The following is a 15111-nucleotide window of genomic DNA, read 5'->3' as shown; positions in this document are numbered from 1 at the left end:
AAATAAGTAGAGGAACATGTCAGTTGCAGACAAGTTTAGCCTACACATAGACCAAATTATTCACACAAGGTATATCCATAAACCGAAGACAAGTATTTGATTCTTTAGATCTTTTGCACAATCACGTGTTAGGATAGATAAAAGATTTACTTTCTATATTCCTTTTAATGTCAAGTGCTAGTACTGGACCATAGGTAACAAATATTAGGCCCACTAAGTGTTTTGGGTATATGGGCAGTAATAAACAATAGTACTGATATCCATATTTTTATTCACCAAAAGCATATTATGGAAAACAATATATGATAATGTTTGAAACATTCATTTCTCGTTCAGGTGGATAATATTGAAACGTCTTCCATGGAGACTCTCTCAGCATCCATTCATCCTTGAAACCTCCCTCCACTACCTCGTAGTCCTTCTCCGGCCGCCGCTTTAACCCACCGTCACCTCAACCTCGAAAAAATCTTTCAAAACAACACCAACATCGTCTTCTCCATCTTCCTTCTCCCACCACAAAAACGTTACCTCCCTAGAGAATCTCGTTACCTAAACCGCTTCCGAACGCAAAACCCTCGAGAGCTCCACCGCCACCATCTCCTCCTCAATTCACGAAAAACGGCGTCGGGGTTTGCTGCGGCGCTCGTTAGCGTTTGTCAATCGAAGACTGTCTTGGTCGGACTCAAGAAGATGTCAGAAGGCTGATGCGTTTCTTGTGGGAGAAGACAAGAAGAGGAACAATAACAAGGAGGGCTTAGTCAATGAAGTTGTTGAGAGAGGTAAGTTTGGTAAACACTTGAAGGGCTTGGTCAAGATGTTGGTTACAAGAGGCAAATCTGGGATTTTGTTTGATGTCTTATTGGAATTTGAGAGAATCTGTAATGAACTTGTTGTTACAAAACTTGTCTGGTTACTTAACGAAACAACCAAAGATTGTAACTAAGATTACATCAACAAAGTCAAAGTTTACTTTTGTGTGTTTTTTTCTATAATCGCATTCTTGTTTTCTATGGTGACATTTGTTTTTGTTTCATTGTGGATGGACTCTTAAAACGTTGTAATTGTTTAGTTCCATAACTTTCTTTTTTGGCCTTAAAAACCATGCCGAATAAACCTTCGGTTACAGAACAAAGCAAAGTCATATACTAATAGGTTTTTTATATATAATGAAAACTCCGGTTTCAATGTGTATATGAAAGTAATTTAGGACTTAGTGGTGTTTGTTTAGCGTTGTTGCCTCCTGTTTTCTTCTTTGAATCTTGTTTGAAATCTGCAAGATTTGCCAGTTCATCCACTGCTTCGACGGTTGTTTGAATCCTAGCTGCGTTTTCGATCAACAGCGAAACCAAAGTGGCAACTGAAGGATTTCATGTAGGCTCATCGCCATGGTTCTGTCTCCTTCTCGTCCTTTTCAGATTTAACATCTTTCTTCAGGTCTGTTGGTTTCTATGGGAACAGTTTTTAAGGTTTCATGAAGCTCTTGAACTGCTGAGTTCATATCAACACCAGGTAATCCATCTTCGAAGATTTTCTCGTGTTCTTGATCATATCCGCTAACTCTCTCAAGATTTTTGAAGAAGCTGAGCTCAGACTCATACAAGCTTCTCCGAAATGATTCTTGACCTGTCTGGTGCCTGTTGAAATCAAAACACAATAGGAGTATTAGTTTCACACCACCTCTTAAACTTGATTCTTCAAAACAATGATAACTTACCTCTGTTTCATAGTTCGTGCAGATACTAAGATTCTCGAGGCAATAAGCACATCTCCTCATAGCAGCGCCTATCTTTACATATTGTTGCCATGGATGCCGGAAGTTAAAGCTTCCATGTGCAGGTTCCCATCTAGCTAGATTTGCCTGAGAGATTAAAATATAAGAGCGCTATAAGAGCTACAAAAATCAAAAGCTAATTAATTTTACATCATCCCCAAAGATAAAATGTGTTTAAAAGTAAAAAAAAGAAAAAAAAGGGTCAAGTTACCATGGCTTCCTCTGTTCCCTTAGAGTTAAGTACACATTTGAATCCTTGCAACTTCTTGTTAGTTTCTTCATCTTCATTCTCATTCGTTGAGACGTCCTTCTTCTTGAAGTACTCTGCTACACAGCCTGCAGTTTCTATGATAATTAGCTCAGATAGCTAATGCGCTTTCTTGTGTAACAAGTTTCTTTTTTTCTTCTTTCCTACCGTCTAATGAGTCAGCAAGTTTGACAAAATTACATTGAACAGGCGGTTAAGCTGAGATCCTGCCCATATGGGACATAAGAAGACAGTAATGACAATGCAGATAGATGTTCCAATTGCAATAGTTGATGCTCTTTGCTGAGCCATATCAAACAGCTTATCTACTCGGTACCTCCGACTGAGACTAGGCTAAATGTGAGGATAAAGATTATCGCTCCGTAGTCGAATCTGGATTTGAATGATGGAACAAACCGCGAGTAAGTAGCTGTGAAGGCTGCAAGAATCAAACCCATAAAAAGGAATTTATAAAGATTATTTTACAAGGGAATAAAAGACTTAAATATTTTTTAGGGTTTCGATCATTACTTACCAAATAGGAAAACAGAGCATGCAGTCACAAAATCTCAGCTTTTCCTGATCGAGTTGCAACCCAATGAACAGCAATGCCTAGTGTTCCAGCTAATATAGTTGCCACCACTCTGTTCACACATTTGGAGAATGTTGCTCCTGTTGTGCATGAAGGAGATACATATTCATATAGGTCAATATAATTTCACTCACCAAAAGAAAGTTGAAAACGTTTGATTTTGAGTTTTGTTTACTAACCAACAGTGGACTCAAAGACGACTACTACAGTCATGATAGCCCACATAGCATTTCCTCCAACTCCATCATACAAAGGTCTCATGTAATAGAATATTGAGACCAATGAAAGTGCTAGTCCTACTTTCAAACAGTGAACAACTTTTGCAGGATCATCTGCCCCAATCCTCCAAATGTTCCTCATAGACTTTGCGATTCGCTCCAGGATAACCTTCATTACAAAACCCTTTAGCCAAAGAAAGATCCTTTTACTAGGTCCATATGTTGGAACCAATCTCTCGGTTGTCCCATTGTCAACACTTATCCTCCACTCTAGCTTCCCTGCTTCTACCTTTGGCGCCATGTTACTAACCCCAACGACGAGATCAAAATAATGTTTTGGTCAAGAAATGTTTTGGTTTTGTTTGCTGAGCAATGCAGTTTATGGTGTTACATATATAGAGATCATAGGGGTACTCTTATATGTTATATGTATTACTATTTAACTTGTCAAAGCTTTTTAAATCATTTTAAGTGGTGAATTAATATATAATATATGTATTCTGCTAATATGTATTATACTCTCCCACTTGGAAATGCACAAAGATGGAGTGGCCTAACTGTAAAGTTATATGATCTCTTTATTTGTTCGAAAAAAAAAAGTTATATGATATCAGTATCTAATTTTGTGCTACTAAGTCGTCATCGCACAAGTACGTACAGTTGTTCACACCTTCGTACATCCATCCATTTCATTGCAACGTCTGCTCATGTTAGTTTCTAGATTTTGTTCATATTTGGTAGTACCGAAGTCCGTAGAAAATTTACTGTCACAAGTTATAGAAGTTTCAACTCACATACATCAATTGCGCACAGTCGAAGGTTTTACGTTATTTTTGTGATAAAATAATACATTAATGAAAATGAAAAGTTTATTTTATTATAGTTTCTCTTTTTTTTTAAGATACAAAATAATAAAAAGTCTTAAAATAAGAGATTTAAGCATCAAACTTATCTATATTATTAAAACTGAAATACATTTTGTACTTTTGAAAACATAGATAGAATTATAGATGAGAATTGTTTGCAAACTTTGATAACATGATAAAAAAGAGTATATTGTCTTTTGAGAAATTGCCACAAATATCACATTAATAGTATCATTTTTCATGTTTACACTAACCACTTTTACCCCCACTTTTAATGAATGGTAAAAGACACTTATACTCCTAGGGTTAACTAATCTAGATTAGAGTTTAGATCAGAGATGGGGTTTTTGAAATGTGATATTTAAGATTATAATAAATATATAAATAAATACTTAAATTTTTTTAATAAAAAAATGAAAAAATAGTTTCAAACATAATTTTTGATTTTCAAAAAGAAATTTCAAAAAAAAATTTCAAAAAAAAAGTTCAAAAGAAAATTATAAAAAAGTTTGAATTTGAAAAAGTATAATTCGAAAACATAAAAAAAATATTTTTTTGAATTTTATTTTTTATTTAAATAATAATTTATTATATATATAGAGAACAAGGGTATTCGAATCTTTTGCCACTTAATGAAGACAATATTTTTGAAAATGTCACTTTAGTAGTGGTAAAGATAAAAAGTGGTACAATAAAATTAAAATGTAAAATAAATGGATTTTGCATATGGTTAGACGTTCGGTTTAGTTTGTTTTACTAATTATTTTTTTAATTTTAGTTTTAATCGGTGGAACATTATGTAGCCAAATACATAATTCAAAGACATGTTTTGTGAGTAAAATAATAACTTAAATCAAAATAATAAAAATATATTACATTTATTGTCACTTTTTCCACTCCATATAATTAGCCAAGCACATAGAAAGAGTCATTTTTATTAATTTATAAAATCAGTTAGGCATGAACATTGGCTATCCATTAGGTGCAGATTGTTCTTTTCGGATATCGTTTTTTTTAGTTTTGAAATAAGACCCCGTTTGAATATTATAAATTTATGTGTCAGTTTTGAGTTAGATCTTTAATTATGGGTCTGGATGAGTTTAGTTTGATGTATAGAAACCTAAAAATATATAAATAACAAATATATCTGAAACGGATTGGGATAGTTATACCAAAAATAATCATATTATCCGATTCGGTCTAGGTTTTTTAAATACAATTAGTTATATTATGACTCATCTAAAATATATAATATTAATTATAAAAAAATAAATATCAATGTATAAAAATATAAAAACCAATATCCGTGCATGTGTGTGGATCAATCTCTAGTAACAGTTGCAACCGTAAACCAAAACATCGAAATTCCATGAAGAAGGAAAAAAAAACTAGACGACATAAAAAGCAGAAGCCCTAGTCTTCCGATGACACTTTACAACACTAACCCTAATCTCTAGATGACATTTTTGAACTCGAATCCTAGTAAACGACCGACAATGGTTTTATCATAATTCCATGCATACACAAAAGTGTTAGATAAATAAAAAGCAGTTAAATCAAACAAATTAAATTACTATTACATGCTCTAGCCCTAGGCTACTAGCCACTAAACGGATATCAAAAATACATGCGTGCGTAAGCATATGCGTGTGTGTGTGCATTTACATGAACTGAATTACACATTTAATGTTGTTTTACACGAAAAGTGTATTGTCGTAAGCAAATAAAAGCCCTTCGCATATTCCGTTTGGTTGATTAAAGAATTCACCGTACCACGAGATTTTAATTCTTTGTTATTTGTTTTTTTCATGAATTACGTTTGTATTGATTTTATTAGTCCTTCCGTTTCATTTTAGTTGTGTTTTAGGTTTATGCATACAGATTAATAAAATATTTAATTTTGTATATTTCCAACATAAAAACATCATTCATACATCTAATCATATTTCAAACGATAGAAAAATAAATTAGAAAATATTATTAATAAATTTTGTATTGAAATTATAAAACTACATTTATATTGAAATGAATATTTTCTTTTGCAATGACAATTAAATTGAAAAGGAGGAAGTACTACATATCCACTAAGTAGTGGTCACAAAAGATACATGAAGTGGTGTGTTTGACTTATACTCCCTTTCAATAATTTTTTTTGTAACTGTACTGCCTTTCAGTATTGTACATATAAAAGTGCAATTCTTGGGAGGTACAATTAAATCAAACTAATTAAAAGAAAGGATTAGATAACCTAACTTTATTTTAGGTCTCTAAGTGAGCTCCAGATTATTAGAAACCTAATTTAAGTTCCCTATCAAAACATTATCTTCCCTAAGTGGACGTACTTATATATATTATCACTAGGCTAGATTTTTGTGTATATTTTTAAAAAATATTATATGTGTGGTCTATAAGTAATTAGAGGATAAAAAAATATTGTACATGCACTTAGCTACTCCGGGCTGCCCTATTGGTCTTGTGAAACACAACTATTCATGAAGTGCCCCTCAGCTTATCATATCACATTTTGTTGGTGATGTGATAAGAAGAGCGGTTTAACATTTTTGTCGTATTAAATTAATTTGTTTATAAATATATTATGTTGAGATTAGGTCACGATTGAAATAGAGTTGTTTGTTAAGATCTTATTGGTATATTCCGCTAAAAACAATCTAAAATCATCATCAAAGTTTCAAAAAAAAAAAAAATTCTAAAATCATTGGCATGCAAATCCTAATTGAAGAATAGACAGAATGCACTTCGTTCTGCATTCACAATATCAATGAACATACATACAGTATATATCTGAAATTCGTCGACAAACTATAAACACTAAACCTATTAAAGCACCGGCCGGAGATAGTTCTGCATGGGAGACGTAGAAATATATATACTGAATGTGATTAATCGACTAACTAAGCTCTTGCTTGTGTACTTGCGGTTTATTTCGGAATTCGCTGACACAGCATTTATAGTGGAACAAAGTAGCATATAATAAAGTCCTTTGTCATATCTATCTCGTTACCGCTATCTCTCATCTTAATTTAAGAATTTATGTTACTTTTAAAAAATCGATGATTTAAAACGGAATGTAAAGACGAGAGTAAAAATATGCATGTTTTCTTCTTCATTTATTGGTTTTCACTATTTTACTTGAATAAATCGTTTCTCCTTTAATTCCTTCACTAGTCTCATTTATTCTACCTAAGCTAGCTTATTTTTGGTAAATATTTACAATTAACAATTTTCAAATTTTGTAGAAATTTTTATAAGCATCCACATATATATATATATCGATTAATTCAATCGATCTCATGAAAATGCATATAGTACTACTGAATGGATTGAATACCACACTGTCTGATTCGAATTTGAGATGTTTTCAGAATAATGTCAACAGTAGCTAGACGGTCTGTTACTAAACTACCATATAAACAGTATTGGCCGAAACCCAAACCCAAACTAGCTGAATAGCAACAATTTTGTTTCCATCATAAACCCAGATGGATTTACGTCTCTATATCTACACCGCAGTAAAAGTATATCAATCAGTTTATGTCTCACATTTGAAATATATTAACCATGTACTTGCTTGTTTTCGATATATTTTGACTCGCATCTGCTATGCACAGCAGCGGCCCTGAGTACAAGCTATAGATTCATGTGCTTCCGGCCATTTTTAAATATGCAATATTTCGGCTTTCAAATTGTAAAAATCTTTGGTATCATAGTTGGTTTATTGTTGGTTTAAATGTATTATGTGTGGTATGTTCGGCTCTCATTCATGCATTTCTATTTTTATTATTTCAGTTACTAAATGATAGACCTAGAATTTTTTTCGCTTACATCCTTTATTTTTACGGGCCGAGCCTCGCTATGCAGCGGGTGTAATGGGGTTAGTTCTTTTCTATTTCGTGGTTAATGGTGATTCAATTTCTCTGCACTAGCCAGACTAGGATCAATGAGAAATTATCACGTCAGGTCGGATGCATATCATTTTGATAAATTGTATAGACGGACACGTAATTGGTATGAATCTTTATTGGGCATATCAAACAAAATGGGCCTATAAAGTATCATTGATAGTACAGAAAGCTCTCAAGGCAGTTAGGCTTTTAGATCATTTCCAAAGAGATTTTTTATTTTTTAAGTTTGCAAAACTGTATATTTGAAGTGTCAAAGTGTTTTTTTTTTTCAAAATCAAAAATTAAAACTAAACTTCAAAATTATTTGTAATTTACACTATAGTCTTTATATTTTTTCATAATTAATGTAAATCCATTAAAATTATAAAGAATTAGCACAAATATAAAATACTACTGCAATATTAATTAATAATATTTTACAGTAAAATATGAAATCATAAATAAAAATACATAATTAAATATTATAATACAAGCAAAATAACACATTATTCCATAAAATAATTTCTGTAATATTTTATGAAATAATATGGTATTTTACTTGTAGTTTAATAATTAATTTATGTAATATTTCCAGCTACACAAAATTTGTTAGGAAAATATGTTGGAGGTTCCAGAGCAAATTTACCAGACTATCATTGTTGTTGTAATATTTAACATGTGTAATAATTGTGTCTTCATGTACCTTTTTAAAAGATTTTATGAAGTTTCTTTTCTGATATTTTTGTTGTCTAGTTCTAGTTTTTAAATATTATAAATCTTATTTTAAAAATATTATGTAAGTTTAGGTGTAAAACTTGAATTTAAGAAAAAAAATATGAAAATTTATGAGATATAAAATTATAAGGATTAAAAAATAAACTGAAAAGTACTTACGCATTATAAATGTGATGTGCAATTAATGATAAAGACCAAAATACAAATAAATAGATGAAATTTCAAATTTAAAGTTTTGATATTCTAATTTGGAGAGAAAAATGTCTATATTTAAAATTATAGAGTTTCTTTTGGAGATGTTCTTAGCTGGGGTGTTTATTAAAACGACATCGTATGGCTTCACTTGGATGAATCCGCTTATATTCTTTTATTTGTTTTTTTTTTTTTTTGAAAAAGACTTGATATTCTTGAGTCAATTCGGCTAAAAACCATAAAGAAATTGTATATTAGCAAAATGCATACAACAATATAAGTTAATAGAGTATTGTAACTACATGTCTGCATGACATGAGACATTATCTTTGTAGCCTCGAATAACTTTGTTTGGCATAAGAAAAGATAAGTTGTTTCGAGGAATATATGTGACAATAGATCTTGTGATCTTGTGGGAATTGTTTAAAATTTCACTTAAACCATAAGAGTAGCAACTAATGACTTCTCTCCTGGGAACCAGCTTGGAGAAGGTGGCTTTGGTGCAGTTTATAAGGTAACTAGATTAATTTGTTTCTTATGCTATGATCATGAACGCACTTTCTTGATCATTCATCATTCTCTTAAAATGATCATTAATTAGAGTGTTATTGATTCTGGAGAAGAGAAGCTGTGAAAAAATTGTCACTGGAATCCAGACAAGGAGACCATGAGTTCATAAACGAAGTATCATTAGTTGCGAAACTTCAACATCGGAATCTTGTTAGGCTTTTAGGTTTCTGCTTGGATGGACAAGAGCGACTACTCATCTATGAGTTCTTCAAGAACACAAGCCTTGACAATTACATATTTGGTATCTTTAGATCTACTAAATATATAGCATCTCTCGATCTCTAGGTGGTTGATCCAAATCTTTTTTATTTTCTAAAATTCAAATAGGAGAACAATCTTAGAGTGGGAAACACGTTATCAGATAATCGTAGCTGTTTCTCGAGGTCTTCTTTATCTCCATGAAGATTCACGTTTCAAAATTATTTATAGAGACGTTAAAGCAAACAATGTTCTATTGGATGATGCAATGTATCCAAAGATTGCAGATTTTGGAATGGCTAAATTGTTTGATACAGAATAACCAAGTCTGACTAGGTTTACAAACGGAGTTGCAGGAACCTAGTAATCTGCCCCAAAAATAATCATTTAACCTCTATCAGTTCTGCGAAAGAAACCAAAATGTTATTTGGTCGTTGCAGCGGTTACATGGCTCCAGAGTATGCGATGAAGGGGCAGTTCTCAGTGAAAACTGATGTATATAGCTTCTGCGTACTAGTCCTTGAGATCATTTCAGGCAAGAAAAACAATTGGTCTCCAGGATAAGCAAGCTCATTGTTCCTCCCTAGCTATGTAAGTAAATGAAAAAAGAACTTTGGGATTCTAGTTCTGGAATCTTGATTTAATTTCAACTTTTATTTTGGTTGATAGGTATGGAAGAGCTGGAGAGAAGGGGAAGTGTTAAACATCGTGGACTCACGTTGGTTTGTTATGCGTTCAGGAGAAAGCAGAGAGTAGACCAACGGTGGCTTCTGTTCTTGTCATGTTCAATGCAGCTTCTTTCACTTTACCGAGACCCTTGCAACCTGCTTTTTACTTAGAAGATAGAGAATCAAGAGAAGACCACATACTTGTTGCACCAACAATGACTTGGAATGAAGTTACAATTACTGAGTTAGATCCTCGTTAATTCGTATGCAAAGAGTTTAAAAGTTAACTTGAATGTATCTTTATGATCACTTGGGTGTTCTTGATTCTGAAGAAGAGATAGCTGGGAAAACATTATCAATAAATCAGGACAGTGAGAAAGGGATTTCATCATTACGATCTTGTTAGGCATTTAGGTTTCTGCATGTATAATGGACCAAGAACGACGACTCTTTTATGAGTTCTTCAAGAACACAAGCCTTGACTAACATAGTAACATATGATCCATATACATATCATTTCTATGTCTACTTATTTGATTACTGAAGAAGAAACATCCTTATTTCGAGCCAGCTGGTTAAAGAAAGTGTATATTAAGGTTCGGACTTATATTGATCTGATATGTTATTTGTATACGAAACTTTTCGTAGTCAATGGTGGTGAGGAGGCTGCCAATGATGTAAGTAGGAGAAACGTCAAAGCAAGTGAAAGACAAAGAGAAAAGGATTCGTAAGAAGTGGCTGCTAAGAAGGGTTGTAACCCAACGTATGTATTACGTTCATTGTCTACAATATCATATCTATTCAACGTAAGGACAACGTTCAAATTTTACAATATCAATGTATGGATAACGTTCGGTTTCTAGTCCGTTTTATCAAATCTTTGCTTTAAACTTAAAGACATGTCACATCATATCAAATGTAATTTTCATATAGACCCCTAGATTGGTCTTGCATGAAACTGACAGTTGGAGAAACTTATTTTTTTTTGTTACATTTTCCTTTTTAGGAAGAACCGGGAAGAAACTAAACATTTGGAATCAGAACGTCTAGTTTTGCCATGACAGGTTCTTGTTCTTCGTCTCCACCACAACATTTCTTCTTCTTCTTCTTCTTCTTCTTGTTCGTCCCTTTTCTAAGCTTAGCACAACAAACTGTGGATATAAACAGTTCTAACTGGGATATTCCTCCGAAGTCACTATGTCTATCCCAACAAGGCAACTTCTTACATTCCGAATTCTTCCACAACCTTAAACGTCTTGTCTCTTCAATCCAATCTCTCCGTTCCAACACCTACAACTTCTACAACCTCTCCATCGGAACAAACTCAGATAAAGATAAAGTCCAAGCCATGGGGCTATGCAACAGAGTACTCAGTCGAGTAGATTGTCTCAACTGTATCTCCCATGCTGCACAGATTCTAACCACAAGCCACTGTCCACGTAGCAGAGAAGCTCACATACGTACCTCAAAATGTATGTTTCGTTACTCGGACAAGCCCATTTTTGGGAAACTCAAAACGTTCCCTACCATGGAGGCTGTGAACCCAAACAACGCTACTGCAAACCGAACCGATTTTATTCGAATGCAGAGCAAGTTACTTAACCATCTCATACTCCAAGCTGCAAGAGGTGACTCTAAGAGGAAGTATGCTCAAGGAGATGGTCCTGCTCCTCCACCTTACACCAGATTCTACGCCACCACGCAGTGCACGCCTGATTTGTCTCATAAAGATTGCAACCGATGTCTCCTTTATGGTCTTCAGAACGCGACGGAAGGGAGAATTGGGATCAGATGGTTTTGTCCGAGTTGTAATTTTCAGATTGAGAGTGACCTGAGATTCTTCCTTTTAGATTTTGAGTATGAGCCTGATGGCCCTGATCGATCAACAATAACAGGTAAAACATATTTAACAGATTATTATTTTAATTATATAAAAAAGCAAAGAACAGAGTACTATGCATCAGTTACTCTGTTACACCTGTGCATTCGCTACTAAGAGTTTGTTGGTTCTAACAGTTTTTTTTTCTCTGGGCAGGAATAAGCAAAACCAAAAGTATTATTGCGACAGTGGGCTCAGTTGTTGGTTTAGTCATAATCATAATATGTATTTACTTCTTATTGACAAGGGATAGAAGAAAAGAAAAACAAAGTCTTGAAGGTGGGGTTCTGGTCAAAATGAAATACTTAGGTGCAATTATTTTCTATGAGAGTTTTATATAACTTTAACACCCTTCGGGTTTTATTGTTTGTTGATCAGGAAAAGATGTCAAAGACAGTAAGATTAAAGATGCACAATTATTTCAAATGGACATTGATACCATAAGACTAGCAACTAATGACTTCTCTCCTAACAATCACCTTGGAGAAGGTGGCTTTGGTGCAGTTTATAAGGTGATTCATTGATTGATTTTATAACTTAATGTTATGATCATAATTACACAGTTTTGATGATTAAATCTCTCTTACATGTTCTTCAAAAACCAACCAGGGTGTTCTTGTTTCTGGGGAAGCGGTGGCTGTGAAAAGATTGTCAATGAAATCAGGACAAGGAGACAATGAGTTCATAAACGAAGTCTCATTGGTCGCAAAACTTCAACATAGGAACCTTGTTACGCTTTTAGGTTTCTGCTTAGATGGAGAAGAACGACTTCTCATCTATGAGTTCTTCAAGAACACAAGCCTCGAGCATTATATATTTGGTAGGTACCTTAAAAATTAAACACAAGCATCTCTATCTTTAACTAAATATTATAATGAATGAATCAAATTTTTATTTCTCAGATTCTAATAGGAGAATAATCCTGGAGTGGGAAACGCGTAAGAGAATAATCTTAGGTGTTGCTCGAGGTCTTCTTTACCTCCACGAAGATTCTCGTATCAAAATTATTCATAGAGATCTTAAAGCAAGCAATGTTCTATTGGACGATGAAATGTATCCGAAAATCGCGGATTTTGGAACGGCTAAGTTGTTTGATACAGATCAAACAAATCAGATCAAGTTTACAAGCAAAGTTTCAGGAACCTAGTAAGCTGCCGAAAACAAAAGTGCCCTTCTAGTTCTATCAATTCCGTGAAAGAACATAAAACCTAAGGTTATTTGGTTGTTGCAGCGGTTACATGGCTCCAGAGTATGCGATGAACGGGCAGTTCTCAGTGAAAACTGATGTATTTAGCTTCGGTGTACTAGTTCTTGAGATCATTACAGGAAAGAAACACAACTGGTCTCCAGAAGAAGAAACCTCACTGTTCCTCCTTAGCTATGTAAGTAAAACCCTAAAGTTATTTTTTTATTTTTGGATTCAACTTCAACCCTTAATTTATGTTATATGTGTAGGTATGGAAATGCTGGAGAGAAGGGAAAGTGTTAAACATTGTGGATCCAACTCTGATTGAAACAAAAGGTCTAAGTGATGAGATCATGAAATGCATTCACATTGGTCTGTTGTGTGTTCAGGAGAATGCAGAGAGTAGACCAACAATGGCTTATGTTGTTGTAATGCTGAGTGCGAGCTCTTTCGCGTTACCGAGACCCTCACAACCTGGTTTTTGCCCACTTGATGGAGAATCATCATCATCAAGAGGCAATCACACAAGTAGTATTCCGTCTTTCAATAGTGTTTCAATCACTCAGTTAGTTCCTCGTTAATCCGTGTGTAATTGTATTGCTTTAAAATCTACTTCAGCATGATCATTGCTGAATCCAGTTGATGAACAAAACTTGTTGATAGTGTTGTAAACGAAGAAAATTTCAATGGCTTAGTGGTAACTGCCCTATATTTATGTCATACTAACCCGGGATTCGATCTTTTCCTTCGCATTGTTTTAACCGAGGCTTCTAGCTCTAGTGGTAAAAGGCTTACAACTGTGAGTATTAAGCGGAATGTTTCTCTGCCTGATTGGAGCAGCTTGTTCCTGCTGTTCCTGCTGATGTTGTGCAGCGAGTATATCAGCTTGTTGAGAAGCTTCATGCTGAGCTTGGATGGTCTGTTGCATCTGAAGCATCTGTTGCAAATCAGAAGCAAGTTTCTCTGGATTTCCGTAGTCGCCCATTGTGGCATTAGTCAGCTTTGGTTGTTGACGGTTTATTCTTTCTAACCTTGTTAGCTCCTGGTTACTAAGTGTAACTAATTCTCTTTGTGCGTTTCTCCGAGTATGTCTACTGGTCATGCACATGGATCATTAGCTGCAGGAAAAAAAGTAAAGCAAGTTAGAGGTTTTAGACTGAATATATAACCGAAAAATAAAGGTAAAAAGCTGGTCTCTGTCGCAATGGCGCAAAAACTTGATACACTAAAATTGTGTCTTTTCTACTGCAAGGTAATAATGTAAATGTAGTATTTTGAGATTCAATTTCAGAGGACCAATTTACACTTTATCTTATTGGATCAATACTTAGCTAAAAAAATGATGGGGTTTTGAGTTTAATGTAACGTGAGAAACAAGTAAAAAAATTTAGATGTTGAATTCAGATTTAAAAAAAAAACAGCTTAGGGTTACTTCATTGGGTGTTAATACTTGTGAACCAAACAATTATTCAAGCATAGTTAAGCGCAAGTCTAGAAATCGGATCAGTCAAGGTAGAACGGCTCACTGTCGTGGAACTCTCCCCTTTGCAAGTCGATCTTAATGTCTAAACTCCCGCTTGGATCAAGATGCGACAACAAGCAGTAGATTTAAAGCCGATAGGTTCACCAAATACCCTAATATCTACTTTTGCTGATTAGAGATGCAAAGCTCGTTCACATCATGTCAAATTATATATTACACAGATAATGAACAGATGACTACTAGATTCATACATTAAATAATCAGATTAATGCAAGCAGTAAGAATGAATATGAATGAAGACAAATGATTGATTCACTTCTCTATATTCAGCTCAAGAAATCAACACCCTAGAACCCTAGACAAGCTAGCATACTACTCATCTATATCACAAGAGACCAAAGACATGATTTCTAAATAATACTTTATATAAAATAAAATACAAACAAGAGGGTTCAGGATAATCTTCTCTAGGCGAGAGAGATGGAGTCTTCTCCCTAACAAGTAGAAAATCGCCAAGTACAAAACTCTAGGGTCTGGTTTCTTGTGTAAAAATAGCGTAGAAAAACAAAGAGAAAAAAGAAAAAGAAGATCTGTGGAAGCCACA

At 33.9% G+C, this 15111-nt stretch overlaps 1 protein-coding gene and 2 pseudogenes across 2 annotated transcripts; 2 read left to right on the top strand and 1 right to left on the bottom strand.

The window, feature by feature from the left end:
* Nucleotides 1-360: 360 nt before the first annotated feature.
* Nucleotides 361-983, top strand: LOC106398926 (annotated as a pseudogene).
* A 198-nt stretch (nucleotides 984-1181) lies between these two features.
* On the bottom strand, nucleotides 1182-3550 carry LOC106398917 (annotated as a pseudogene).
* A 5432-nt stretch (nucleotides 3551-8982) lies between these two features.
* Nucleotides 8983-13744, top strand: LOC106412762 (cysteine-rich receptor-like protein kinase 44). 2 transcript variants are annotated; one of them, XM_048774591.1, is made up of 7 exons: nucleotides 10886-11854; nucleotides 11995-12117; nucleotides 12217-12350; nucleotides 12448-12658; nucleotides 12741-12984; nucleotides 13070-13220; nucleotides 13294-13744. In XM_048774591.1, exons 1-7 carry the CDS (start codon nucleotides 11017-11019, stop codon nucleotides 13603-13605), a joined length of 2013 nt encoding a protein of 670 aa, XP_048630548.1. In that variant the 5' UTR covers nucleotides 10886-11016; the 3' UTR covers nucleotides 13606-13744. The 2 variants fall into 2 exon arrangements, with proteins under 2 accessions (XP_048630549.1, XP_048630548.1); XM_048774592.1 differs by lacking the exons at nucleotides 10886-11854; nucleotides 11995-12117; nucleotides 12217-12350 and adding an exon at nucleotides 8983-9037.
* The last annotated feature ends 1367 nt before the right edge of the window (nucleotides 13745-15111 follow it).

Source organism: Brassica napus, unplaced genomic scaffold (genome assembly GCF_020379485.1).
Source record: "Brassica napus cultivar Da-Ae unplaced genomic scaffold, Da-Ae ScsIHWf_415;HRSCAF=642, whole genome shotgun sequence".
Lineage (NCBI taxonomy): Eukaryota > Viridiplantae > Streptophyta > Magnoliopsida > Brassicales > Brassicaceae > Brassica > Brassica napus.
The sequence above is the reverse complement of the archived record's forward strand: the minus strand, read 5'-3'. Positions and strand labels throughout refer to the sequence as shown.